At 38.4% G+C, this 26,854-nt stretch overlaps 1 protein-coding gene across 1 annotated transcript in view; it reads left to right on the forward strand.

The window, feature by feature from the left end:
- Positions 1-26,586, forward strand: part of MTPN (myotrophin) — a 63,213-nt gene extending 36,627 nt beyond the window's left edge. The window contains exons 2-4 of the mRNA XM_047763156.1: positions 1,436-1,549; positions 2,360-2,443; positions 23,354-26,586. Of these exons, the coding sequence (XP_047619112.1) occupies positions 1,436-1,549; positions 2,360-2,443; positions 23,354-23,440 (285 nt within the window). The 3' untranslated portion in view covers positions 23,441-26,586. The remainder of the gene's footprint in view (positions 1-1,435; positions 1,550-2,359; positions 2,444-23,353) is intronic.
- The last annotated feature ends 268 nt before the right edge of the window (positions 26,587-26,854 follow it).

Here is a 26,854-nt window from a genome sequence, read left to right on the forward strand (position 1 = left end):
GAATGCTTTTTTTCTTTAAGTACCATCCCTTGAATAATAAGTAAGATGATATAGATGACTGATACTTACTGGAGGATGTAGAATCTTGAAATTAAACTTTTTCCTTAGGAAAAAAAATGCCTCTATATATTTCATGATTTCTGTTTTTTTTGTTTTGTTTTTAGGGCCACATCCACCACATATGGAGATTCCCAGGCTAGAGGTTGAATCAGAGCTGTAGCTGCTGGCCTTCACCACAGCCACAGCCCACGGCAACACCGGATCCTTAACTCACTGAGCAAGGCCAGGGATCAAACCCACAACCTCCTGGTTCCTAGTCAGATTCGTTTCCGCTGTGCCACAATGGGAACTCCTGTCTTTTTGTCCTTTTAGGGTGGCATCTGAAGGGTTACCGGGCTTGGGGTCCAATCGGAGCTATAGCCGCTGGCCTACACCACAGCCACAGCAACGCAGGATCCACAGCTCATGGAAACACTGGATCTTTAATCCACTGATTGAGGCCAGGGTTTGAACCTGGGTCCTTATGCCTACCATTCCGGTTTGTTACACTGAGCCATGACAGGAACTCTGTTTATTTAATGATTTTGAATTGTTATGACTTCATTGTTTGAAAAATTGATGCATTATCTCTATAGTGACCCTTAACATTAAAATGAAAAGACTAAGTAATGGACTTGATTCAGTTATTTTGGTATATCTGTTATGTACAAAGATCACTGACAATAACTAAGCATATTCTGTTAACTTACAGTAACTAAACATATTCTGTTAATGTTAGCTGTAATATTTTAAATGCTTTACATGGCTCTTGTAGTCTAATTCTCACAACTTTCGTGACATGTACATGTTGTTATCGCCTTGTTTAGTCACGTGATTATTTGATTAATATTTGCACAGTAAGCTCTGCAATTAGAAGCCATGTCTGATTTTGTTCACCACTGTCCCCTCTGTGCACAGAGCTGGCCATACAGTAGGGCTCTAGTAAATGTTGAATGAAATGAAATGCTTAGTAGGAAATACTGATCACCCTTGTGATAATGATGTCTGCCTCTATCAAAGTAGTGGTGCTTTCTTTGACAAGTTCAAATTCTTAGATTTTACATAGATCATATGACATATTTTAATACTCCAGTCTTTGGGGGCCATATCTTGACATCATGCTAATCGAAGTCCTTAGAAATAGAGTACAGTAATGTATTTCATTACATGTAACGTTTATTTTTATTATTTTCAACTTAACTAATCATTTCAATTGCAGTCGTACTGTGTGCTGTTGTACAGAATTTAATTTCAAGTTCTTGGTTACTTATTTCACTTTGCAAGAAATGTAATTCATGAAACTCCCATGGCTTTAAGAAAGTAAAAATGTCGGATGCTCACTTCCCTTCTTCAGTTATCCTTATGAATATTGTTTTCCTTTGGCTTCTCTTATAAGGGAGAAGATGTCAACCGGACACTAGAAGGTGGAAGGAAGCCCCTTCATTATGCAGCAGATTGTGGGCAGCTTGAAATCCTGGAATTTCTGCTGCTGAAAGGAGCAGATATTAATGTATGTAAAGAACACTGTCATTCTAGAAAAAATTCCTGTTGTATACCTTGGGGTAATTATTTTCTGTAGATTTGTAAAATAGTTATCTGTGGAAAGCTCATTTGAATTAAGAATATAGTCTAAAATTATACCAAATTTTTGTAACTTAGAAATGTATAGTTAGGATTTTTTTTTTTTTTTTTTAAACTAGGAGTTAGGATGTTTCCTTTTCAAGTTCTAAAGCAACTTGGGAATTAGTTCTATCTATAAGTAGCAAATGGCTTCAGTCATCTGAGGAACCTAAACTGGATTTTTGGACCAAGATCAGACAGGAGCAGTCACCTCTGGGCTGTTGCCTTTTGTAGCTGCTGCTTTTCAGATTTTTTAGAAAAATGTTTAAGAAACCATGGCAGTGAATGAGAACTTTTCACTTTGCAGGTGATGCCCAGTTATGGCAGTCTTTTGCCTCGCTGGTGGCTATGTTCCATTCCTCCCAAGATTCACTTCCTGGGCCTTATTGACATGTCTACATAGTGGGAAGTTGAGGTTCAGAGAGGTTAATAGTCACATAGTAAGTGGTAGAACCCAGATTTGAGCTGGGGTCAAAACCCTGCTTCCTCTCTTTCACTTTGCTGACTCCCAGGGAGAAACTGCTTATGGGCTAGGGCCTCTGGCAGCTGTATGAGGTAGAAAACTTGTAGCTATGAAGTGATTTTACATAGGCAAATAGGTAAACATTGACTTTGAAATATTTACAAGCTTTCTCTAATTGGATCTGGAAAGGAAGAAATGAAAAAATGGATAAGGTGATTTGTATCTATTATTTCATAGGCTCCAGATAAGCATCATATTACACCTCTTCTCTCTGCCGTCTATGAAGGTCATGTTTCCTGTGTGAAATTGCTTCTGTCAAAGGTGAGGTAATTGCTGATTGTTACTGCTTTTTCCATTATGTGTAGCCATTTAAGCTAAGTGTTGGGTTGTTAATTTACTTAAATTTTGTGTGGCATCCGAGTCATAACACCAGAGGTAAGATCCAAAATTGGGGTCTAGAGCAGTATTGCTCAAAGGAACTGGTCCACAAGCTCTTTGTTACCAGTTCATGGTGGGTAAGGAGCTTGAGCTAGAATTTAAGTCAACACAGTCTTCCTCATCAAGAATATCCTGATATTAAAAAAAAAAAAAAAAAAAGTTAGCCAAACCAGGTAATAGAGAAAATGTTGTCCGGGGCTCTTAACAGTTTACAGACTGGTGCTAGATTCACATACCACCCTTCGGGTAACCCCAGTTTGAAATTTTCGTGGCACATCCTGGGCAGGATTATTAGAGGCAGATTGCCTTAAGGACTCTCCAAGTCATCTGGGTTTTTGATGTGATTGAGATCGTGGTAAATTTGTAGTTTCCCACTATTTTGTCATTGAACTTCATCTAAGAGCTTGTAATAGCAAAGTCCTCAGAATTAACCAGTCAGTTGCAACCATTCTAGTTGTATTAGATGGAACCTGCAAATGTTGAAAGACAAGAAATCTTCATAAAATAAGGTACCAATATCAATCCCAAGCTTATCTTTTCAGGCCATACCCTGGAAAGTGCTATTCATAACATGGCATTTTGGATTTGTTTTGTTTTGTTTCTGTAGGGCTGCACCCATGGCATATGGAGGTTCCCAGGCTAGGGGTCAAATCAGAGCTGTAGCTGCCGGCCTACACCACAGCTCACGGCAACGCCAGATCCTTGACCCACAGAGCAAGGCCAGGGATCGAACCTACATCCTCATGGGTGCTAGTCAGATTCATTTCTCCTGAGCCACCACAGGAACTCCTCATTTGGAATTTTAAAATAAGCCGTGTTAAAAGAAGCACCGAAGAAATAGCAGTTAAATTAGTCATGTACATGAGGCATTTTGCCACAGTGCCTGACACAGTGTAAGTGCTCAATAAATAGAAGCTTTTATTACAAAAAGGATTGAAGAGGATTTTATGCTTCATAGATTCATCTTCAGTAAGATTTGGAGAACATTGGGAAAAAAAGCACATTTGTCTCAACATTGATTGACAAAAATACTGTTATTTTGCTGCAGTGTCTTTAAAGCAGTTAATTTGGGTCCTGTAAAACTAGGGGTTTTAACTATACCTTCATGTTAAATACAAATACTGGATTTCTTTCAATGTGCGGTGGTGTGGTTTTGCAAGTTTTGGAGGGCTTAGGGATGTTTTGGTGTATATCAACACTAATTTTTAGATGTTAAACACCATACTGATATGAAAAGCCAAAATAAATAGAAATATTATTCATTGCCACTGTAATGGACCCAGAATCTGTGTTAGGTTGTGCTCACAAAGATTTCTAGCCCTTGTGTCTTTTTCCTTACTGTGCATCCCTTCCCTCAACCCATGAAAAGATTAAAAAGTACCTTTGAAAACTATTGAATAACTTCATCCCTAGGGGAATATTTTTGCATATTAAATTAAAGACTGGTTGTTGCAGGCTTTGAATATTAATTTATATTTTATGAACGATTTAATACAATTTTGGTATTTTATTGGTTAGGACTCTGTATTGCAAATAACTAAACCCAGCTCCGACAGGATTAAACCGTGAAGAAAGAGCGTGTTGACTCTCATGGCTCTGTGGTTGAGGCACATCTTACCCATGTGCTTAAGCCCCAGGACCAGCATCTGATTTCTTTTTGTGTATCTCTCAGGCTCTTTCTCAGTGTTGATTTAATTCCTCTGGCCTCAATCCATCTGCTACGTGTAGAATAAAAGGAACAGTTAACAATACTGCATTATATTTGAAAGTTGCTAAGAGAGTACAGGAAAAAAAGATTTATAATTATGTGAGGTGGTGGATGCTAATTAAACTTACTGTGATAATCATGTCATACTATATATATACATATCAAATCAAATTAAGCTAATAGTATTACATGTCAGTTGTATCTCAGTTACAAATTAATAAGTTCATAAGTCAGAATAAAAAACAAACAAGAACAAATGACTCCTCCCTTCCCCTTCTTTCTCGCTCTTTCCCTGACCTTTTCTACCCAGCCACAGGTTTTGTTTTCTGAAAATAAAAACCTCCATGGGCTCCTTTTTAGTTTAGAGCTCTGATCATTTCCTAAGTGAGATGCCCGTAAGTTCCTAGCCAGATCTCAACCTTAGGTAAGAACTGTATTTCTCTCTGATAGGCCTCTCTTTCCTCCTGGGAAAAACAAAACAAGGTGTAATTATTCTCATGCTAGGGAATATCGTTGTTCTATTTTATATTCCTTATTCCCAAAACAGGTTTCCAGGTCATTGAGATCCCGTGGTTAGAAGATTCCATTATTAACAAGTCTTCTACATTAGGAAGAGAACTTTTGAGTTCCTGAAAAGTTGGCTTGATGTGAATGTACGTTAGGCCCTAATATGTTATCCCAGTAGTATTTTTATAAATATGTACTGTGTTGCCAAATTATTGATTGTAAGCTGAGTCGTCTGACTTAACTAATTTTTTATTTTACTTGTTCCTGTAATATTCTTTCCTTTGTGTCTGTGCCTTAATTTTTGTGGCTAAATAGGTGACATTCAGAGATAGCTATATTGAGGGCAGATCAGTTATAACCATGTAGAGCTACTTATTTTAGATGAAAGATACTTTTTTTTTTTACCTTTTTGAGAGCATCATAATGAAATTCAGTTCTGCTTTTTCAAAATTAATTACTTTGATTTTATTTTCACATAAGCTGCTTTAATGAATACCCTGTAGCTCTCTTAGCTAAATTGGGGTTCGGGGGAGAACTATGCTTTTTCCAAAATCTTTAATTGATGAAATAAGGCTATTTCACTGCATTTTTAAGTTGCAGTCAATGTTTGTATTAGGAAATTTGGTTTCTCCTGCCTTTTATCAAAAGGAGAACCCTTTTGGAGTTCCCATTGTGGCTCAGTGGGTTACGAACCTGACTAGTATCAATAAGGATGCGGGTTCGATCCCTGGCCTCGCTTAGTGGGTTAGGGATCTGGCATTGCAGTGAGCTGTGGCTTAGTTCACCGATGCAGCTCAGATCCAGTGTTGCTGTGGCTGTGGTGTAGGCCGGCAGCTGCAACTCTGATTCAACCCCTAGCCCGGGAACTTCCATATGCTACAGGTGCAGCCCTAAAAAGAAATTTTAAAAAAAAAACAAAAGAAAAAGGAGAACCCTTATGTATTATTATGAGTTCATTTTAAAAGTATGTAGCTTAGAAGTTTTCCAGATTTGTCTACATCACTAATGTACAGGTGACCTTCGAACAACAAATTATTGTACTGAACTGATCCACTTACATGCAGATTTCTTTCAGTTGTAAATGCTGCAGTATTCTACACAGTGTGCAGCTGGTTGAATCCATTGATGTGGAGGGACCACAGATATGAAAGGCCGACAAAAAGTTACATAGGGATTTTCAACTGTGTGTAGAGGATCAGTGCCTTAACCCCTGCATTATTCAAGGGCCAACTATAATTCCACTGATATATTCTTGGATTGGGGGGAAAAACCAAAATAATAAATTTTACAACTAAATATGATCACAACTAATAGGGAAAAACAAAAATTACAAAAATAAAGAAGAACTGCCTTTAGCAAACTCTATGTGATATGCTACTTCACTTACAGGACAAGGTGTTTTTTTTTTTATTTTAATGCAATGGAAGATGTAGTTTATAACACAAGTAGGAACTTAAAACCTTTAATTCCTTATTGCCCATATGACAAAAGAAGAATCTAACATAATCTAATAGTGCTAGGTACTTTGTTTATATAATCTTCAAATACTTAAGTATAATAATCTGCATTTTATGGACGAGGTGACCGTCAGTCTCACTGAGGTTAAATAACCTGAAGTCAAACAGAATATAATAAAATCAAGATTTGCTCCAGGATATATGATTCAAAAGCCAGTTTGGGGGAGTTCCCATTGTGGCAAAGTGGAAATGAATCCTACTAGTATCCATGAGGATGCTGCATGGCCTCCTCACTCAGTGGGTCGTTGCTGTGAGCTGTGGTGGAGGTCACAGATGTGGCTCAGATCCTGCATTGCTATGGCTGTGTTGTAGGCCGGCAGCTGTAGCTCTGATTTGACCCCTAGCCTGGGAACCTCCATATGGCACAGGTGTGCCCTAAAAAAGCAAAAAAATAAAAAAACCCATCTTCTTTCTACTACTTGAGAGTGCCTTTCAGACTTACCATCAGGGACAATTATGTGAAATGATTATATGTATTTCTGCACGTATAAGTATTTGACCTAATTTTTAACTAATAACATCCATAAAAGAAAAGCAGAGATCAACACTTGTGGGACTTCCACTTCGTAACTGAGGTCTGAGCACATGCCATGGTATCCCCTTTTGCCCTCCAGTAACAGACAGAAAAGATGTTTTTAAAATGAATGAATCAGTGTCTGCTTTAGACAAGGAATTAGAATGAATTCTTGAGAGACAGAAAGCGGGTGGGATAAGGTTGAAGAAGACATTCCCAAACATGAGCAAGAGAGGACTGTTGAAAAAGGTAGGAGCTGATCCAAGGCAGCTTCAAGCCCAGAAGTGGTCAGTACCCTTGAGCAACAGATGAGTGAAGAGTTGGATGCACTTTCAGGAAGAAACAAATTAAACCCAAAGGGAAAGACTGAGTTAGATGCAAGAGGAGGGTAATCAAGAAATTAGTATGTGAATAAAGCTAGACAAATACTGAAATACAAAACATTTATTTAAAAAATAAGGTAAAACTGTAGAACTGCTGAGTAATAACTTACACGATGCATAGGGAAGGAGCAGAGCTCTTGGTACTCTCACCAAGTCCAGAGTAGCTGAGAAACATTAATAAAACTGGTGAGAGGAGACAAATGAAGCAGGTAAAAAAAAAAAAAAAAAGTGCAGGCTGGAGAAGCATCCTGGTGAATTTAGCAGTCTCAAGGAGTAAGAAGCCCAAGTGAGAGTATGAAACAGAGAAGAGGTGGTGGCTGCACAGCGGTCAGTAGAAAGGCCACACCTCAGAGACTTCAGCCTGATTTTGTGAAAGCAACAAGTCAGACCTTGTAAGCACCTGTCATTTTAAATTGTATTTATCTCACAGTTGAATAAGGTTCCTCCTTTTTTTTCCCCTAAAAAAATCTTGACCGGAAATTTTTGGAGTAAGAGAAATATTTAGAAGATATGTAATAGGAGTTCCCTGGCGGCTTAGCAGTTAAAGATTCAGCATTGTGACTGCTGTGGTCTGGGTTCAGTCTCGGGCCTGGGAACTTCCATATGCCACTGTTGCAGCCAAAGAAAAGGTGTATAAAAACATTACTGAAGTAATCTTCCTGATTAAAATCTCAAATGCCTGAATAAAAGCAGTGTTGCATGAACACAGTTTTAGAAGAGGTTAATCATGAAATGGTACTCTTGAATCATATAGCAGCTGATGGATGTTTACAAGTCCAAAATTCATTTATTTTTCACAGTTGGACATAAGTTGGCATCTCCATCTGGTTTCTATGTGGTCAAAGAAACAATTCTCTAAGAGAAATAATAAATTTGCCTGTATCATTAATATACTGTCATGTTAGGTACTTCCTGTAATATTAATATTATATAGTATTTAATATATCAAATTTCCTATAATACTTATTAAAATTCCTTATAATTTATGTAATCTCTTTGATACTAAAAGATTTTAAGAAGTCAGGTAGCCTTGTTCTCTAATCCATTTCTAAATATTCCCACTATACGGTATTGTGGAGAAAGGAAACCACTTAAGTGTTTGATTGTATTATCTTTTAAAGATGCTAAGTTCGCTGTCGTTTAGAATTTAGACAGGTAAGCTTTCAGTTTACTCTAGTGTGTGTTTAAACTCTGCCCCTTGGGAGTTCCCATCATGGCTCAGCGGATTAAGAACCCAGCTAGTATCCAAGAGGATGTGGGTTCCATCCCTGGCCTCGCTCAGTGGGTAAAGGATCCAGCATTGCCATGAGCTGTAGTGTAGGTGGCAGAGGCAGCTTGGCTCCTTTGTTGCTGTGGCTGTGGTGTAGGCAGGTAGCTGCAGCTCTGATTCGACCCCTAGCCCAGGAACTTCCATATGCTGCAGGTACACCCCACAAATAAAAAAATAAACTCTGCTCTTTATATGCTACCTACTGCTATTAAAAATAACCATTCAACCTGTTAGAACAATAATTCTTTATAACTAAGTAGAAAAAATACAAATGAGTATCACAAATCTCATGAATTGAAAATTTAATGAAAGTTTTTAAAACATCATTACTGCTTTATTATTAGATTATAGAAAACATATTTCTAGTTATAAATTCATTTGTTACTGGTGATGTTTAGCATATTAAGCTATATCTGAGAGAGAAAAGTCCAAAGAAACTTGGCTTTTTTGTTTCCATCATTTCTCTCCTTTACACTGTGTCAAAGAATTTACCCCCTTAGGCTGTCTGCTGTAAACCTTACAACAAAAATACATAACCGCTGATTCTTGTGCAGCTCTGATGTTGGTGACCCACAACTGTTTCAGGCTACTCTGTACATTCATGGAATAATAAATAAGTGATAAACACAACAAAGATTAACTCACTTTTATAAAAAGGAAGTCAAAATGATTAATGTATTATGTACCATTGCTACAGAGGGTAGAAACTACTAAACATCAGTTTGCTAAGAAAATACAGAAAACCATCTTTCTTAACAAAATACTAGCAAACCGAATCCAAATAGGATTTATCCCAGGGATGGATTGATCAGTATCTGCACATAATCACTGTGATAACAACACATTAACAAATTGAAGAAGAAAAACTATATGATCTCTCAATAGATGGAGAAAAAGCATTTGACAGAATTCAGTAGTCACTGTTAATAAAGAAAACTCTCCAGAAAGTGGGCGTAGAGGGACCTTTCTCAACGTAATAAAGGCCATACATGACAAACCCACAGCTAACATTATTCTCAATGGTGGAAAGCTGAAAGCATTTCCTCTAAGATCAGGAATAAGACAAGGATGTCCACTGCCATCACCTTTATTGAACATAATTTTGGAAGTCTCAGCCATGCCAATCAGAGAAGTAAAAGAAATGAAAGGAATCCAAATTGGAAAAGAAGTAAAAGTATCACTTTTTGCAGATACATGATACTATACATAGAAAATCCTAAAGGTGCTATCAGAAAACTATTAGAACTCAACAGTTAATTTGGTAACAGGATAGAAAATCATTACACAGAAATCTCTTGCATTCCTGTACACTAACAATGAAAGATCAGAAAGAAAAATTAAGGAAACAATCCCTTTTACCATCATACCAGAAAGAATAAAATACCTAGGAATAAACCTGCCTCAAGAGACAAAAGACCTATACTCTGAAAACTATAAGATGCTGATGAAATCAAAGATGACACAAAGAGAAGGAAAGATATACCATGCTCTTAAGTTGGTAGAATCAGTATTATCAAAATGAGCATCCTACCCAGTCTACAGATTCAGTGCAATCCCTATCAAGTTACCAATGGCATTCTTCACAGAACTAGAACAAAAAAAAATTTTTTTTAATTTATATAGAAATGCAAAAGACTCCAAATAGCCAAAGCAGTCTTGAAAAAGGAAAATGGAACTGGAGGAATCAGACTCCCTGACATCAGACTATACTGCAAAGCTGCAGCCATCAAAACAGTATGGTACTGGCACAAAAACAAATACAGATCAGTAGAACAGGATAAAAAGCCCAGAGATAAACCCATGTACCTGTGGTCAACTAATCTGTGGCAAAGGAGGCAAAAATATACAATGGAGGAGAGGAAGTCTCTTCAATAAGTGGTGCCGGGAAAACTGAATGGCTACATGTGAAAGAGTGAAATTAGAATATTCTGTAACATTATACACAAAAATAAGCTCAAAGTGGATTAAAGACATAAATATAAGGCTAAATACTATAAAACTAGAGGGAAATATAGCAGAACATTCTTTGACAAAATCTTTTTTGATCTACCACCTAGAGTAGTGGAAATAAAAAAATAAACAAATTGGGACTTAATTAAACTTAAAAGTTTCTGCACAGCAAAGGAAACCACTAAAAAAGAAAAAAGCCACAGAATGGGAAAAAAAATCTTTGCAAATGAAAAACCTAAAAAGGATTAATCTCCAAAATACACAAATATCTCATCAGCTTTATACTGAAAAAAAAAAAATGCCAATTAAAAAACAGAAGATCTAAACAGACTCTTCTCCAGAGAAGACAGATGGCCAAAAAGCACATGAAAAGATGCTCAACATCACTAATTACTAGAGAAATGCAAATCAGAACTACAGTGACGCATTACCTCACACCAGTAAGAATGGCCATCATCAAAAAGTCTACAAACATGAGTTCCCGTCGTGGCTCAGTGGTTAACGAATCCGACTGGGAACCATGAAGTTGCAGGTTCGATCCCTGACCTTGCTCAGTGGGTTAAGGATCCAGCATTGCCATGAGCTGTGGTGTAGGTTGCAGATGTGGCTCATATCCCGCGTTGCTGTGGTATAGGCCAGCGGCTACAGCTCCTGTTAGACCCCTAGCCTGGGAACCACCATATGCCGCGAGTGCGGCCCTGGAAAGGCAAAAAGACAAAAAATTTTTTTTAAAAAGTCTACAAACAATAACTGCTGGAGAGGGTATGGAGAAAAAGGAACCCTCCTACGCTATTAGTGGGAATGTAAGTTGGTGCAACCACCATGGAGAACAGTATGGAAATTCCTCAGAAAACTAAATGTAGAACTACCATATAATCCAGCAGTCCCACTCCTGGGCATATATCCAGAAAAAAACATAATTTGAGAAGATACCTGCAACCTAAATGTCCATTATTAGAGGAATGGATAAAACAGATGTGGTACATACATATAATGGACTATTACTCAGCCATAAAAAGGAACAAAATAATGCCATTTGCAGCAACATGGATGGACCTAGAGATTATCATACTAAGTGCAGTTAAGTCAGACAGAGACAGACAGATATCAAATGATATCATTTATATGTAGAATCTAATTTAAAACAATACAAATAACTTATTCACAAAATGGAAACAGACTCAAAGATTTCAGAATCAAACCTTTAGTTACCATAGGGGAAACTATTAGAGGGAGGGATAAGTTAGGAGGATGGAAATAACATATACACACTACTGTTTATATACTATAGATAACTAATAAGGACCTACTATATAGCACAGGGAAATCTCAATATTCTGTAATAACCTATATGGTGGAAAAAAGAATGGATATGGGTATAACTGATTCACTTTGCAATTCACCTGAAACTAATATAATACTGTAAGTCAACTATACTCCAATAAAAACATTTTTTAAAAAGAGGGAAAACCATTTCGTCTGATAACATTGACATTATTTTCTCACTGTATTTTCTGTGCTGTATTAAAAATCTAGCAGCCAGTTAATAATAAAATGTTAATACCCCTCTCAAACACCAGCACTGTCAAAGCCTCAAGAAGTATCTATGGTAGAGATTTTGCTGCTTGAATTGAAAATCAAGTGTGTAAGATATCAGGGCTGAGTAGTCAGCCCTGAATTTTCAGCCTAAACAAATAGGTGTGCGTGTAGGTACAACCATTTTTTACTAAAGTTACTCACTGTTCCACTCCCAATAAAATCTAAACAGCTTCACACATCCTCATGCACACATGTTATGATTACTTGGAACCCCCCAAGTTCTGCTCTGTATAACACAGGCAAGTCAGGCTTCAAAAAGATTTTAGGCCATGTAACCTGCAGAGAAATCAGCGATGCCTTTCTGAATTGCCTTATTTTAAGAAGAACTGCATTATAAAAGGCCTATTGGAGTTGATGGAGCTAGAAAATTCACCCTCTAAATAACTGAAATAAAACAGTTGTTAAGCTCTTTTGAGTCATCTCACAAATGTCATCCACAAGTATGTACATTGTAAGCTCATCGTTGTGTTTTACGTATTTAGCTCTTTTAGACTGGAGTATGTCATTATTTTAGATAGTTTGTGCTAGTGACATAAACTGTGTGTTATGACATCATTTGGTTCTCACTTCTTCCTTAATAGCCCTACGGCTTCGAGCAAGTTCCTTACCATCTCAGCTTGAGCTTTCTTTTCTGCAACATGGAGTCAGTACTTATCACATAGAGTTGATGAGAGGATAAATTAGTTCATAGTTAAAATAGTGCTTGTACATAGGAAATACCATTAAAGAGCTTCACATGTATGAACTCCTTTAATCAACACAGTGACGCCGTGAAGTAGGCACGATTTTTATTCCCCATGTTACCATGGGGAAGCTGAGCCACGTGTCATTAGGAAGCTTTCTCAGGATCACACAGCTGGTTAGAAGGAGAGTTAGCATTCACACCCATCACTTTGGCTCCAGAGCTTGTGTTTGTAACCACTGTATTGCACTGCCTCTCAGTGTAGCCAAGTAGTTAAATGAGATGATATGTGCAAGTCATTGGCAACAGTACTGAGATTGTCAAATTCTCAGCAAATAATAAGACCAGTTAGGATTGATACAAGAAACTTTGATGAATTTCTCAAAAAAAGGGAAGACTTGCTATAAAAATGAGTGTTCCCTGAAAAACTGGTTTTATGAAAATAACTGTTTTGAGTACAAATAAACCTGTTCATCTAAAACTTACAATATTCCACCTCATGAGTAATATAATAGTTCACTGTTTGTCTTTGAAGAAAGTATTTGAAGGCTCCTTTATACTTTACCCCAGCCCTGTATTTCCATGGTGAACTTTTCTCTGAAACCTTCAAATGATCTTTCTATTCTTGCTAGATATGACTGCAGTAGAGATGTTAAAAATCCTATTTTCACATGAGTGATATAAACAAATCCAAGACCATTATATATGCACCTGAAAATGTAGTCCCTATATAGTCACTGTGTCCATCTGAGAAAGCAAGTGAAAAGACACGTGGAATGCCTCATTGCTCAGAGGTGGGGTCTTCATTTGTTAGTTATTGTTATAGAAATAAGTTGGGGTGACTGCCTCAGCTTCTTAAGAGTTTATTGAGGTTATAAGAATCTTTTCTTTTTTTCATTTGAAAGAGATTTAAATAACAGCACTTATCCCATCATGTCAGTTAAAGGCTTCCTGAGGCAAGTGGTGTCATTTATACATGTCCTTCCCTGTGGTGCGGTGAGAGGCACAGGATGCTGCAGAAGAAGAGCACGGCACTGAAGTTAGAAAAGCTGGATTTAACATCGGGTCCTGTGGCATAGCCAGGAAAGCACACCTACCAGGTGATTAGGGCCTGTGGAAAGCGCTATAAGAGAAGTAAAGTTCAACTAACGAAAACTTCTGATTGTGGAGATTTAAACAAGAAATTGGCTCATTTTGTGGTTGAATAATATTCCACCGTATAATTAGTTCTTATTTTAACAGAAATAGAATTTTTGAACTAGAATATTTTGTAGAAATCATGTTAGGTTTACCATTTCATTTATACATGCAGAAAGTAGCACAGAGAGGTTAAGAAACTTGCCTAAAGTTACATAGCTAATTTCTAGTAAAATTGGAATTTGCAGCCAGCTTCAGTATGTCCTTGAACCACACCACCTGCTTTATTTATTTTTTTATTGAAGTGTAGTTGATGTACAATATTATATAAGTTATAGGTGTAGGGTATAGTGATTCACAGTTTTTAAGGTAATACTCCATGTGTAGTTGCTCTAAAATACTAGCTACATTCCCCCTGCTGTGCAGTACATCCTTACCATTTGTGACAACATGGATGGACCTTGAAGGCATTATGCTAAATAAAATAAAGACAAATACTGCATGATCTCACTTACATGTGGAATCTAGAACAAAAATAAACTCCCAGATAGAAGAGATTAGTGGTTGTCAGAGATGGGGGTCAGCAGGTTGGAGGGGTCAGAAATGGTGAAGAGCGTCAAAAGGTACAAACTTCGAGTTACCAGATGAGTAAGTTCTGGAGGTGTGTGTATAGCATGGTGACTAGTTAACTATACTGTACTGTGTATGTAAAAGTTGTTAAGAGAATATATCTTAAAAGTTCACATCACAAGAAGAAAACTTGGGAACTTTGTATGGTGATCGGTGTTAACTAATCTTATAATCATTTTGCAATATGTACATATATCAAATCAGTATGTTGTATATCTAAAACTAATACAGTGTTCTATATTGATTATATCTCAAAAAAAAAAAAAAAAAGAGGGGGAGTTCCCTGGTAGTCTAGGGATTCAGTGCTTTCACTGCTGCAGCCCACTGGATGCCACAGCCAAAAAAGGGGCAGTGGCTCTTAACCAGATGCCTGAAGGCATGCAGTGCAAGGCTGAGCAGCTGGCTCCGCTGTGTCCTCAGTACCCCAAACTCTGCTCCCGTCTTCCCCAGTCTTTGTGTTCACAAGATGATTGCTCCAGGCGTTGTGTGTGTGTTTTAGGCAGGGAGACCAGGGGACAGAGCTGAAGACCCTCTCCCCTGGAGCTTTACTGGAAGAGGAAAGCTGTCCAGGAGAGAGGCCAGATTTGTGCCACATGGCCACCATTACCTTTACGGGAGGCTGGAGGTTTGTGTTTGTTTTTTGTTTACTTTTTCAGCTTCTATAGGAAAGGAAAGTGTAGAGAAGAGGGTTGCAGGAGACGTGGAGCCAAGCTACAGTAACTGCCCTGAAGTGTGATCAGCAAGGGCATACAGGAGGAGAGGGAGCCAGCTGACTGGGAAGTTCCAGAAGGGCCTCATGGAATGTAACGGACAAAGAACTACTTTGTTCCTTTTCATTTTAAGAGTCCTTATGAGACATTTAAAATATCACATTAAAGAAAATACACTTTTCATTCAGGTATTCATTTTGTATTTGATTCTAACCTCCTTCTTTCCAAAAGTGAGTTGAATATACCAAATCATGTTATTTCTGAGATAATGGTTACATTCTAAGGTATAAAACAGTGTCTAGCAACACGTACAGAAATGTCCAAGTCTTGGTGCACTTGTGTGTGCGCGCGCGCGCGTGCCCAAATGCTAAATTTTGCGTTGAAACAGAGTTGCTTGGTATACTAACAATTGATCAGTAGTATAATTATAATCATCTTCACCACAAAAACCTTTCGTCTCGATAATGTCAGGTAACTTCAGTACAAGTTTCTCATTTAAGAGTTTCATTCTAAAATGTTACCAACCCAAGTTTTCTTGGCCTAATTTGTGCAGATTAAGAACTGGTGGCATAAAGCAGAATTGGGCTATCTGAAGTAAGAAGTGGATAAAGATACACACTCTTGCTGTTATCTTTCTTTCTAGCTACATTGTCAACTATTCTATTCAAGAACAGAGATAACTTGAGTTTTTTAAACACTTCTCATATTTTGCAGTTTACTATCAGATAATACCTGATTATCTAAAACCGTAACTTTCGAAAATCAAGAAATTACTTGTAAGGCTTTAAAGCATTTTACTCCCTAGAATGACAAATGGCCCATCTCTGTACTTGGGCCTCTTAACTTGGCTGTAGCCACCTTCTCCTTTTCCAGGAAACATTATCACAGCCTGAATCATGTCCTAAATATAAGCAGATGAACCTAGTCCTGATTCTAATCCAAACTGAAGGTTTTCAATATTGAAATTACCTGGAAATAATTACTTTATGTGGTGTTAAGGGGCGGCCTAATCACAGTGGCAGTGTTTTGTTGAGCTACTCACAATAATTTGTCCTCAGTGAATAACAGTTTTTATCTAGTCCTTTATTTATGTATGTATAGTCCCTTTCTATATCAGTATATTTAATAAACATTTAATTCTTTAATGATTTTTATTTTTTCCAGTGTAGTTGGTTTACAGTGCTCTGTCAATTTTCTACTGTACAGCAAGGTGACCCAGTCACACACATACATATATACATTCTTTTTCTCACATTATCATGCTCCATCGTAAGTGACTAGATATAGTTCCCAGTGCTATACAGCAGATTTCATTGCTTATCCATTCCAAAGGCAACAGTTTGCATCAAACATTTAATTCTTATCATTTCATTTGAGTGCCTGCTATTTACACTGTGCACGCCCTTGTGAATCGAGAGACTGATAAGCTTGGTTACTGCTTTCCATATATTCATCTAGTGAACTGTAAAACAAGTGCATGAAAGTGTTGTGATGGCTGTGATGGGAGTGTGTGTGTAACACAGCAGGGATCTGAAGGAAGAGGAGGTCAAGTGTGGTTGTGGGAGTTAAGAGGCTAGTGTGTTGTAAATAAGGATGTCATTACATCTTCAAGTATGACACATGTAACTTCAAAAGCGGCTGATCCTTGAACTCAATCTTAGAAATTTGGAGTACCGTTCCAAGCAGAAGCAGCAGTGTGAGTAAGGTCACAGGGATCAGAAAGAAAGAGCATGATGCTTGAGAACAAGGTAGATTGTTCAGCACAGCTGCAACATAGGCTAAAAGGGATTTAGCAAAAACTGTGATTCAACAGGCAGGTAGTGAGCAGATTTTACCTTATACATCATGTTACGTATCTCACTCTCTTCTGTGCGGATGCCATTAAAGATGTTTAGGTGGGTAGTATGATGATAAGACTGGCATTTTACAAAGGTCACTCAAACAGATGTATGGAGTCTGAATTGGAGTAGTGTGAGAAATGAAAAAACAGACTTTTGCCTTAGAATTTTCATATGAAAATCTTGAACCAAGAAGGTAGTGGTAGCAATGATAGGTGAAGAATGTTAAGAACATTATGGTCTAAGGATTTGGTGACTCATTACAGGTGAAGTAAAGAAAAACTGTATGTGGTGTCTCCACATTTTCTGGAAGGTCATTCTTTGTCACGGTAGAGAATGAATACTACTGAGAAAGAAACTAGTTTGTAGGAAAAGATTCTGGATTCATTTTAGGAAAGGTTGAGTTCAAAATATTTGTGGGACTTAAAGTATGTAAGTCTCACTGGCATGTATCCATATATATTTTTTATTTATATATGTGTGTGTGTGTGTGTGTGTATATATATATATATATATATATGGGCTTAAAGGTCAGGAGAGATGTTCAAAAGGGGGATAAAAGTTGGAAGGTAAATCATAACATGGATGAGATGATCAAGCAAAAGCATATTCAGCAAGTGGTGAAGAGTGACAAAGGCCAGAAACATGGAGAATCCCAGCATATAAATAAAGCAGAGAAAGTCAAGTGGGGGTGGAGAGTGGAAGGAGTAGGTGCAGGAGGAAGGAGAGGTGGCCAGGCAGAACCTGGAGATAATATTGTCATTAGAGCTAGGGCTGTAATAAGTTAGGAATAAATCCGTCATCACTGTTCAGATACCACAAACATTGAATGAACTTGACATTTAGAGGATATTAATGACTAAGTCCAAAGTATTTTCAGGGCAGTATAGTTTAGGCTGAAAATTGTTTTCTGTATCCATTTTTTACTCTTCTTTTTAGAAGGAGAAACCCAAAAGTTTTATCAGGGCATGTGGCAGCCTAGCTATTCCTTGTATCTCAGTTTGCCTTGCAGTGGGTATGGCTGTATGTCTAAGGCTGGACTGATGGGATGTGCATAAATGATGTGGGTCACTTCCAGGTCATCACTCACAACATGAAGCCGCTTGCTCGGGACTTCCCACCCCAGCCCCCAACCCCGCATCCAGCAGGCTGGAAGCAGACGTGAAGGTCAGCACACTTAGCATTGCTGTTCTTTGAGAGAAAAATAAATTAACTTAGTTTAAATCCATTGTGTTTAAGCCTTTCTTTTTCAGAGCAGTTTAGTCAGACCACAACAAATAGGGTCAAAAGTTGTTATTTGTAAATGAGTGAACAGGTCCTGGGAAAATCAGGTGTGGATCTCCTAATTCTATCATTTGGGAAGGTTGCACTGGGTTGTGATATTGAAATAGTAGAAATAAAACTAATCATAGTAGTCTGCCAGGTACCACAGTGAACAGTGTTTACCTAGAATTAATTTAAGCATTGTTTATGTATTTTAGCTGTAAGAATCTATCAGTATTCAGGGCCAGGTGGCTTTACTGGTGAGTTCTGTTGAACATTTAAAGAAGAAATAATACCAATCCTTCTCAGACTCTTCCCAAAAATAGTCCAGATGGGACCACTTCCAAACTCATTTTACCAGGCCTGCATTACCTCTATACCAAAGCCAGACAGGGATGCCACAAGAAAAGAAAAGTGCAGACCAATATTCCTGATGAACATAGATGCAAAAAGTCTCAGCAAATATTAGCAAACTAAATTCCACAGGCTCATACTCCATGATAACTGAGATTTATTCGAGGAACACAAGGATGATTCAGCACGTGCAGTTAATCTGATTTACCACAGTAACAAAATGAAGGGTAGAAATCATATGATCATCTCAATAGATGCAGAAAAAACACTTGACATAATTCAGCATTCATTCCTAATGAAAACACTCAACAAACTGGGTGTAGAAGGAACATACCTTAGCATAATAAAGGCCACCTGCAACAAGCCCACAGCTGATGTGGGACTCAATGATGGAAAAACTGAAAACTTTCCTCTAAGAGAGAAACAAGATGAGGATACTTCCTCTCACCACTTATTTAACATGCTACTGGAAGCCCCTAGCCAGAGCAGTTAGGCAAGAAAAGAAATAAAAGGCGTTCAAATTGGAAGAGAAGAAGTAAATGCTATTTGCAGATGACACGATATTCTATGTAGAAAACCCTAAAGACAGCACTTAAAGAAGAAAAAAAGCTGTTAGAACTATTCAAATTATATAATTTTCAAATTATATATCTGATTTGACATTAATACTCAAAATATATATAAAGAATTCACATAACTAAATAGAAAAAAACTCAGTAGAAGAAAAATCTGATTTTAAAATGGGCAGAGTATCCAAATAGACATTTTTACAAAGAAGACACGCAGATGACCAAAGGTACAAGAAAAGTTTCCTCAACATCACTAATCATCAGGGGAAATGCAAATTAAAAGCCACGATGAATTTTCACCACATACCTGTTAAAAGGTCTGCTATCAAAGATGCAGGAAAAGTTCCCTTGTGGCACAGTGGATTAAGGATCCAGCATTGTCCCTGCCGTGGTGTAGGTTTGATCCCTGACTTGGGAACTTCCACATGCCACAGGCACAACAACAATCAAAAAAAGAGAGACAAGAAATAACAAGTGTTGGCAACGATGTGGGAAAATGGGAGCCCTGGTGCCCTGTTGGTGGGGTTGTAGGTTGGTACAGCCTCTGTGGAAAACAGTATAGAGGTTCTTCAAAAAATAAAAGAGTGGGACTACCATGTGATCCAGCAATTCCACTTCTAGGTGTTTATCTGAAGGGGACAAAAATCCTAACTCGAGAAGATAACTATACCTTGTATTCACTGCAGCATTATTTACTATAGCCAAGATATGAAAATAACCTCAGTGTTTATCAACAGATGCTTGGGTAGACAAAACAATAAAATATATACACACATATTGCAATGGAATATTATTCAGCTATTTTTTAAAAAAGAAAACTCTGCCATTTGCAACAACATGGATGGACCTTGAGGGCATTATGCTAAGTGAAATAAAGACAAGTACTGTATTATCTCATTTTTATGTGCAATCTCAAAACAAAACTCATAGGTAACAGAGAACAGCTTGATGGTGGGTGGGGGGTAGACGTGAAGGTGGTCAAAAGGTACAAACTTCCAGTTCTAAGATAAATAATTCCTGGGGATATAATGTATAATATGATGACTTTGGGGGAGGGGGAGTCCCAGTTTTTATAGACTATAAAAGTTAATCTTGACAAAATAGAAATTTGGCGATTTAGGAGGTGGAGTGATGGGAAGGTATGCAAAGTATTTTATAGAGAAATGAGTTACCCTCAAAATTGATGAGCAAGAAACACAGGTTTAAAAAATATATCACAAATGTATGCAGAAACAAAGTGCTATTTTAAGTTTAAGAAATTGAGATTTGGGGGAGAAGGTGGTGGTACGCTAGCTTCATCCATGTATCAGGAGTCAGAAAGTAATATGTAGAGTTAACTCAAATAGCGGCATGAATATATCATTTAGAGCCTTGGAAATAACCACTAGAACAATAACAAAAGGTTAAGTTTCTTTTTCTGATATAGAATCACTCTGTTTCTCTTATGGTTACCTGTTTATTTTTCAAAGAAATACGCACATTTTTAGGGCAGAAGAGTAGACAGAAACAGTAAGATGTTCACTGTATTTGGCTTATAGAATTAGGAGTTCTGTGGTGGGGTACTCCGTTCTGTGATTAGTTTGTATGATAATTAGAAAAATGAGTCATATAAAATCTTAAATACTTTTATCAGCTAGATTTTGGGGGTTACAAATAGCAAAAATTGATTCTAACAAGTAGAAAAGTAATGTTTGAAGATACTGGACTAGTCATAGAATCAGCAGGAAAGCTGGAGAACCAGGCTCAGAAGAGGCCAGAGCTACGGCAGCTGTGACTCTAGATAGGAGAAACTTCTCAAGTGTCTCTTCTGAGTGATGCCACAGAAATACATGCGCTTAGTTACAGTCCCAGGATTCCACAGGGAGACAAGTGATTCCCACAAATGAAATTGGGATGCCATTATCAAAAGAAAGGGACATGAACTCTGGCGGCTAAAAAGCAACAGATGTTCCCTGCGACATATAACTTTTTTTTTTTTTTCGTCTTTTTGCTATTTCTTGGGCTGCTCCCGCAGCATATGGAGGTTCCCAGGCTAGGGGTTGAATCAGAGCTGTAGCCGCCAGCCTACACCAGAGCCACAGCAATGCAGGATCCGAGCCGCGTCTGCAACCTACACCACAGCTCACGGCAACGCCGGATCCTTAACCCACTGAGCAAGGGCAGGGACCGAACCCGCAACCTCGTGGTTCCTAGTTGGATTCATTAACCACTGCTCCACGACGGGAACGCCCGACATACAACTTTTTATTAATGCAGAATTACTCTTTATGGGGCTAGCCATAAAAAGTTATCGACATGAATAAGAACTTGTTTTGAATACAGTGGTCCCTATTATTGTCACTTAACCTGTGGAGTTCTTACCACACTGAAGTTCTCACTCCGATTTCTGTCCCATTTGACTGTAAGTTCTCTGTGTTCCGTAATGTGGCTAAACCCAATTAGAAAACGAGAAAAGAGAGACTTTCATAGTCATATTGAGGAGGACTTTGTGATGACTTAACACTTTCTAGAATGTCCGTCGTCTCCTTCCTGGTTTACCTAATCAACTTGTAGGTACTTATTAGGACTCAGCTCAAGCACTTCCTCATCCACAAAGACTTCCTTAATCCTACCGCATCCCATTCTGGGGTAGGATCCCGCTCATCGGTGTGCCTCTTCTCATCCCACCATGTCCTACTGGCTGATGGGTCTTTCTCCCATACCAGCCAGACTGGCAGACTCTATCTTGTTTTTCTTTGATTTTCCAGCCCCTTACACAGTGTCTGTACATCAGGCCTTGAGTAAATATTTGTTGAATGATCGAATGAATTTGCCAAAGACAAGATGGGTAAGGCATTCCACATGGAAGCCAGCAAGTATGAAGGCTTTGGCATCTGGTACATTCAGGAATGGTGAGACATTCTGGAGGATTAATGGGAGACGAGACTGGTGAATTTGTCTAGCGTTAGTCTCTAGGGACCATTTATGCCAAGTTTAGACAATTTTGTAGGCCTTAGAACAGAAAAGTGAGAGAGTTGGCGATGGGGAGAGGACAGGAGCCTAGAGGTTCTTTGGGAAATAAAGATGAGTTGGGTGGGACCTAGCAGAGAGCCCTCAGATGGTGGGATTTTGCTCTCTGGGAGTGTTAAAGAGGGTCCGACCTGGTTTGGGAGCCAATTCACTTACTGCACACGAGGCACTTTTCGAGAGGATAATACGGACAAGATTTCTACTCCCGTTGAATCTTTATTCTAATAAGGGAAGATAGATGAAAAGAATAGATGGACACAGCAGTATATGTACACATTCTCAAAACTCTAAGTGTCATGTTGCAAGGAAAATACTCCAGAACAGCACTCTCCACGTGATGTGTTGAGAACAGGCTGGAGAGGATTCCTAGGCTAGAGCCCACATCCCAGTCATTTACTGCTAAGTTGTTGTAAGTATAATGACCAATATTGTACATGTTCTTTAGGAATTCGTCTAAAATTAAAGTTTGACACTTCTGGATTTTAGAAATATTTAATACTTATGCACTGTCCAAAAAGTATTGCAAAGAAGAAAAAATAATTTTGTCGCATTAATACTTTCTTCTTTAGCAAAATGATTTCCCTCCCACCCTCCCACTTCTGTACCACACAGAGATCTTATTTGTCTTTTCAGGGCCACACCCATGGCATATGCAGGTTCCCTGGCTAGGGGTTAAATTGGAGCTTAGCTGCTGGCCACAGCCACAGCCATGCCAGATCCAAGCCGCATCTGCGACCTAGACCACAGCTCATGGCAACCCCAGATCCTTAACCTACTGAGCAATGCCAGGGATCAAACCTGCATCCTCATGGATGCTAGTCAGATTCGTTTCTGCTGAGCCACGGTGGGAACGCCCAAGATTTTTTTTAAAGCTTAATTAATTGGGTAAGTACATGATAGTGTAAATAAAAGCCAGTCATTGCCTAAGTTATTTGCAAGTTGTGTTTGTAGTTTATAGTTTCTAGTGCCCAGAAGATAATCTGGTATTTTTACGACTTCCTCTGTAACCTTACCAACTGTTTGGGCTTTTTCCTTCAATAGAATGGACTCCAGCAAGAAAGGAGTTTCACCTATTCAAGTAATCGAGCCTTTCATCCTCTTCTCCTGTTTGTGGGCTCATTTAATGATGAAGGCGCTCTCCTCTCTTTTCCAGGGTGCTGATAAGACTGTGAAAGGTCCAGATGGACTGACTGCCTTTGAAGCCACTGACAACCAGGCAATCAAAGCCCTTCTTCAGTGATGGACGGATGGGCTAACAGCTCTGAAAGAATGACTCTCCTGTGGCCTCACACTGCTGCCTGTCTGTCTGTCACTCTCTATCTGCCAGCTTCTTCAGCTAAAATACTTTTAGAGGGGTGAGGGGAGAGAGAAATTCCTAACAAATCAGACTACCAGAACAAACAATGTTTGGGAGGAGAGGAAAAAACAAGATCAGGCTTTTACTAGGATTCCTGATCAGGTCAGCCTCTTTTCCATCTCCAGTAAACTACACAGCTTATACCCATGGGAGAGCAAAGACTAAATATACCAGTAACATTTGACCTTTTCAGCTCCCTAATGTATTAATTGGATTGTGTTGAGGGTCTGATTTTACCCAGGCCCACTCTCCATTTTTGGTAGCCCTACCTGTGCCAACAGTAGTGGCTGCTGTGACGTAACTTAGGGTGCTGAGATAAGCAATTAGCTCTAGCCTTCTGCCTTAAGATGCACTCTAGTGGGGATCTCCTGGCGTAGTCACAAGCGCTGCCTGTGGTTGGTGACCAAATCTTCCCTCGGTGACTTGCAGCTTTATGTGGAAGCTCAGTTAAGGCGAGGAGGGGGCACACTCCTAAACTGCTGGACGGCTGAACTGTGGATTTCCTCTCCCCCTTCACATGGATTTCATGTCTCTTTAGATACAACTGACTAGTTTTATTTATAAAATCTCAAATTTTCGAAGTCTAAAGGAGAAATCATTCCAGTATGCATTTTTTTTTTCTCCTCTAGATTCAGCCATTTATAGAACATTGAAACACTCTCAAACTCCTGCTGGTAGTAAAAGGGGATTTAAAAATAGAATCATAGCCATAAGCCTCTTAGTGTCATATAAAGAGAGAACAGTTGTCTTAGTACCTATGGATTTTTCTTCATTTGATCTTTGAATGGATTGGCCTCATGTTTGGAGAATCAAGGAACAGTCTTTGGAATGCCTCTCTCAGACCCATCTTGGATGCTGATTAATTATTTCACCAAAGCTATCACTGGGGTGAGATTTACTGTTTGAACAAATTTAACCCCATCCCTTCAAAAATATGCTTGGTACCAGGTCTCCCCGAGTTGTGGATAGGCTTCTGCTGAATGTATGCCAGCCCACCTGCATAATACATTTTTGTTTCTTTTCTCTATTTTTCATTGCATAAAATGTGACACCTTCAAATTATATTCTGTGTTCTTAAAATACAGTGCCCTAAAATGGTGTTCTTATGACCTCCAGAAAATATTTAGACGTATTTTCTAATGTTTATTTCATGAGCAGTACAGCTAATTAAAACATACTCCCTTAAATTTGCTGTCTCGCATTTAAAATATTAAGATTCCTTTGACTTGCCATCCATATAAGCTTACTAAAAATATTAGGGTTTTTCCTTAGCCATGTCATGCAATAATTGAATGTACCTCAAATTTTTAAAAGGGGGTGGGGAGGGTGGGTTAGGGACTTGTATTCAGATTGTGGATAATAAAGAATTAATGATGATTTTTTAGGCGATGTAGCATTCTACAGCAGGGTTAAACTAGTATCAAGAACAGTCAGCCTGGCCAGTAACAAATCTTACTGACCAGTTGCTGATTGGCTGGTTGGTGTGTGCATTTGTGTGTGTGTATATTTTTCCCCCATGAACCCTTTTTTTAATCCTGTGGCTTTTTCACTTACAACTAGCCTAACCCTGTAATTTCCCTGTGTCCAAGAAAACAATCACAAAATGCTGGTTTAAATACTTTGATACATTTGGCAAATCTGCCACCTTAATGCAGCCTATGGAGTTGGATTGAAAGTCAGTAATCAGTCCTTTATAAACGTCACTAAATGGAAACTCGGAGCTACCCTCATTGAGGAAGGAGGGCACTCTGTCAGCCTGAACTGTCAGCGTAGTGACAATGTGTTTTGTCATCTTTGTTTCCACCTCTTGGCACACTGCTTACGTAAAATTTTTAAAGGCTTTGGTTTTACCCTCCACGCAGTTTTTGGCCTTTAATTTCCAAGTGTTTTGTAGTTGGTGACTGCAGAGAGTGCATTGTCCTATCATTCATTCCTCGACCTGGTCTGCTTTCTACGGTCACCTGGTCTCGAGACCGTGGGGACCTCTGTGCCGTGTTTCCTTGTGTCTGCGTAATGCAGTAGAGGCTACTTTGCCTGCTTCTTCTTTCTCAGCCGTTTTGTAAAACCTGTAATCATGAAGCGATTGCTTGAGAAAAATAACAAACATAGACTAGACTGACCAAGATGGTTTATAATTTCTTTTTTTTTTTAACTAGGTTATTTATAATGTATTTCTGAACCACTTGGCAGAGACATTCACAACACTTAATGTTCATATTTTGAGTAATAGAAGCTAAAACCTTGTCTGCTTTTTGGTACTACATGCATTAGTAGAAGGTTAAATAAGTTTTGTTCTCCACTGAAATAATATTTAACATCTCAGAAGAAATCTTGCATGTTCTATAGTTTTGTATTAAGTCAGTCATTTTGTATGCACTATAGCAAGTGAAAACAGGTGATTGACCTGTCGACACTAGTATGTAACAAACCCCCGCTTGCAGCTTCAGGCTGGTATCTGTAGATTACAGTTCCCCTACGGCACTGGAATTGGCCAAGTAGTTCTCTGCCCAGCACACCTTCTAAACCCAGTGGGGCATGGAGGGGAGGTGACTCACGCGGTGGGCGGAAGCTGCAAGCAAGTAGGCCTCCACTCATTGATTTCTTTCCCCCAAATAATGATTTCAAATCTGTGTGTACCTATTTGATTTTTTTTTTCCTAAAACTTCACCTGAGCTGCTGTTTTCTTCCATGCAATACTGTATACTCGATGGTGTATAGAAGAAGCTGGTGAGAGTGCCCTCCTACATAAGCAATTGCAGTGTTTTGCATGCAAAATTTAAAAAATTTAAATTGTCCTGATTCTATTTTGTAAATGGAGAAACAATCATATCTTTCTAAGCAGTAATGGAAGACGACTAGTGCTTTGTGCGTTTTGATATGGTTGAGTTCATTTTTTCCACAATGTAATACATTTGACACAATTGGGTTTCTCATATTATCCTAGTTCATGTACATCAGAATGCTAAATAATACTGTGTTTTAAGTTTTGTGTTGCAAGAACAAATGGAATAAACTTGAATTGTGCTACAGCCGTGTCAGCATTTTTCTCCTGTTACTGTCGCCTTTTCCAGTCTTCTCTACAATTGTGTCAGTACTTTGACTCAAACTTGTAATTGATCTAAATTTTCTCCTTTTATCTCACTTCTGGGGGAAAAAAGTAGAAAGAAAATAAAACATAGGAAAGGTTTAATTGAAACAAACTGTGCTAGTCATCAGGAAGTTTTGCTTTCCTGTCAATTTCCTAATAATACAAATTGTTTGAGTGTAATGAGTGTTCAGTAGTTACTGGGAGCAAAG

Source organism: Phacochoerus africanus, chromosome 16, assembly GCF_016906955.1.
Source record: "Phacochoerus africanus isolate WHEZ1 chromosome 16, ROS_Pafr_v1, whole genome shotgun sequence".
Lineage (NCBI taxonomy): Eukaryota > Metazoa > Chordata > Mammalia > Artiodactyla > Suidae > Phacochoerus > Phacochoerus africanus.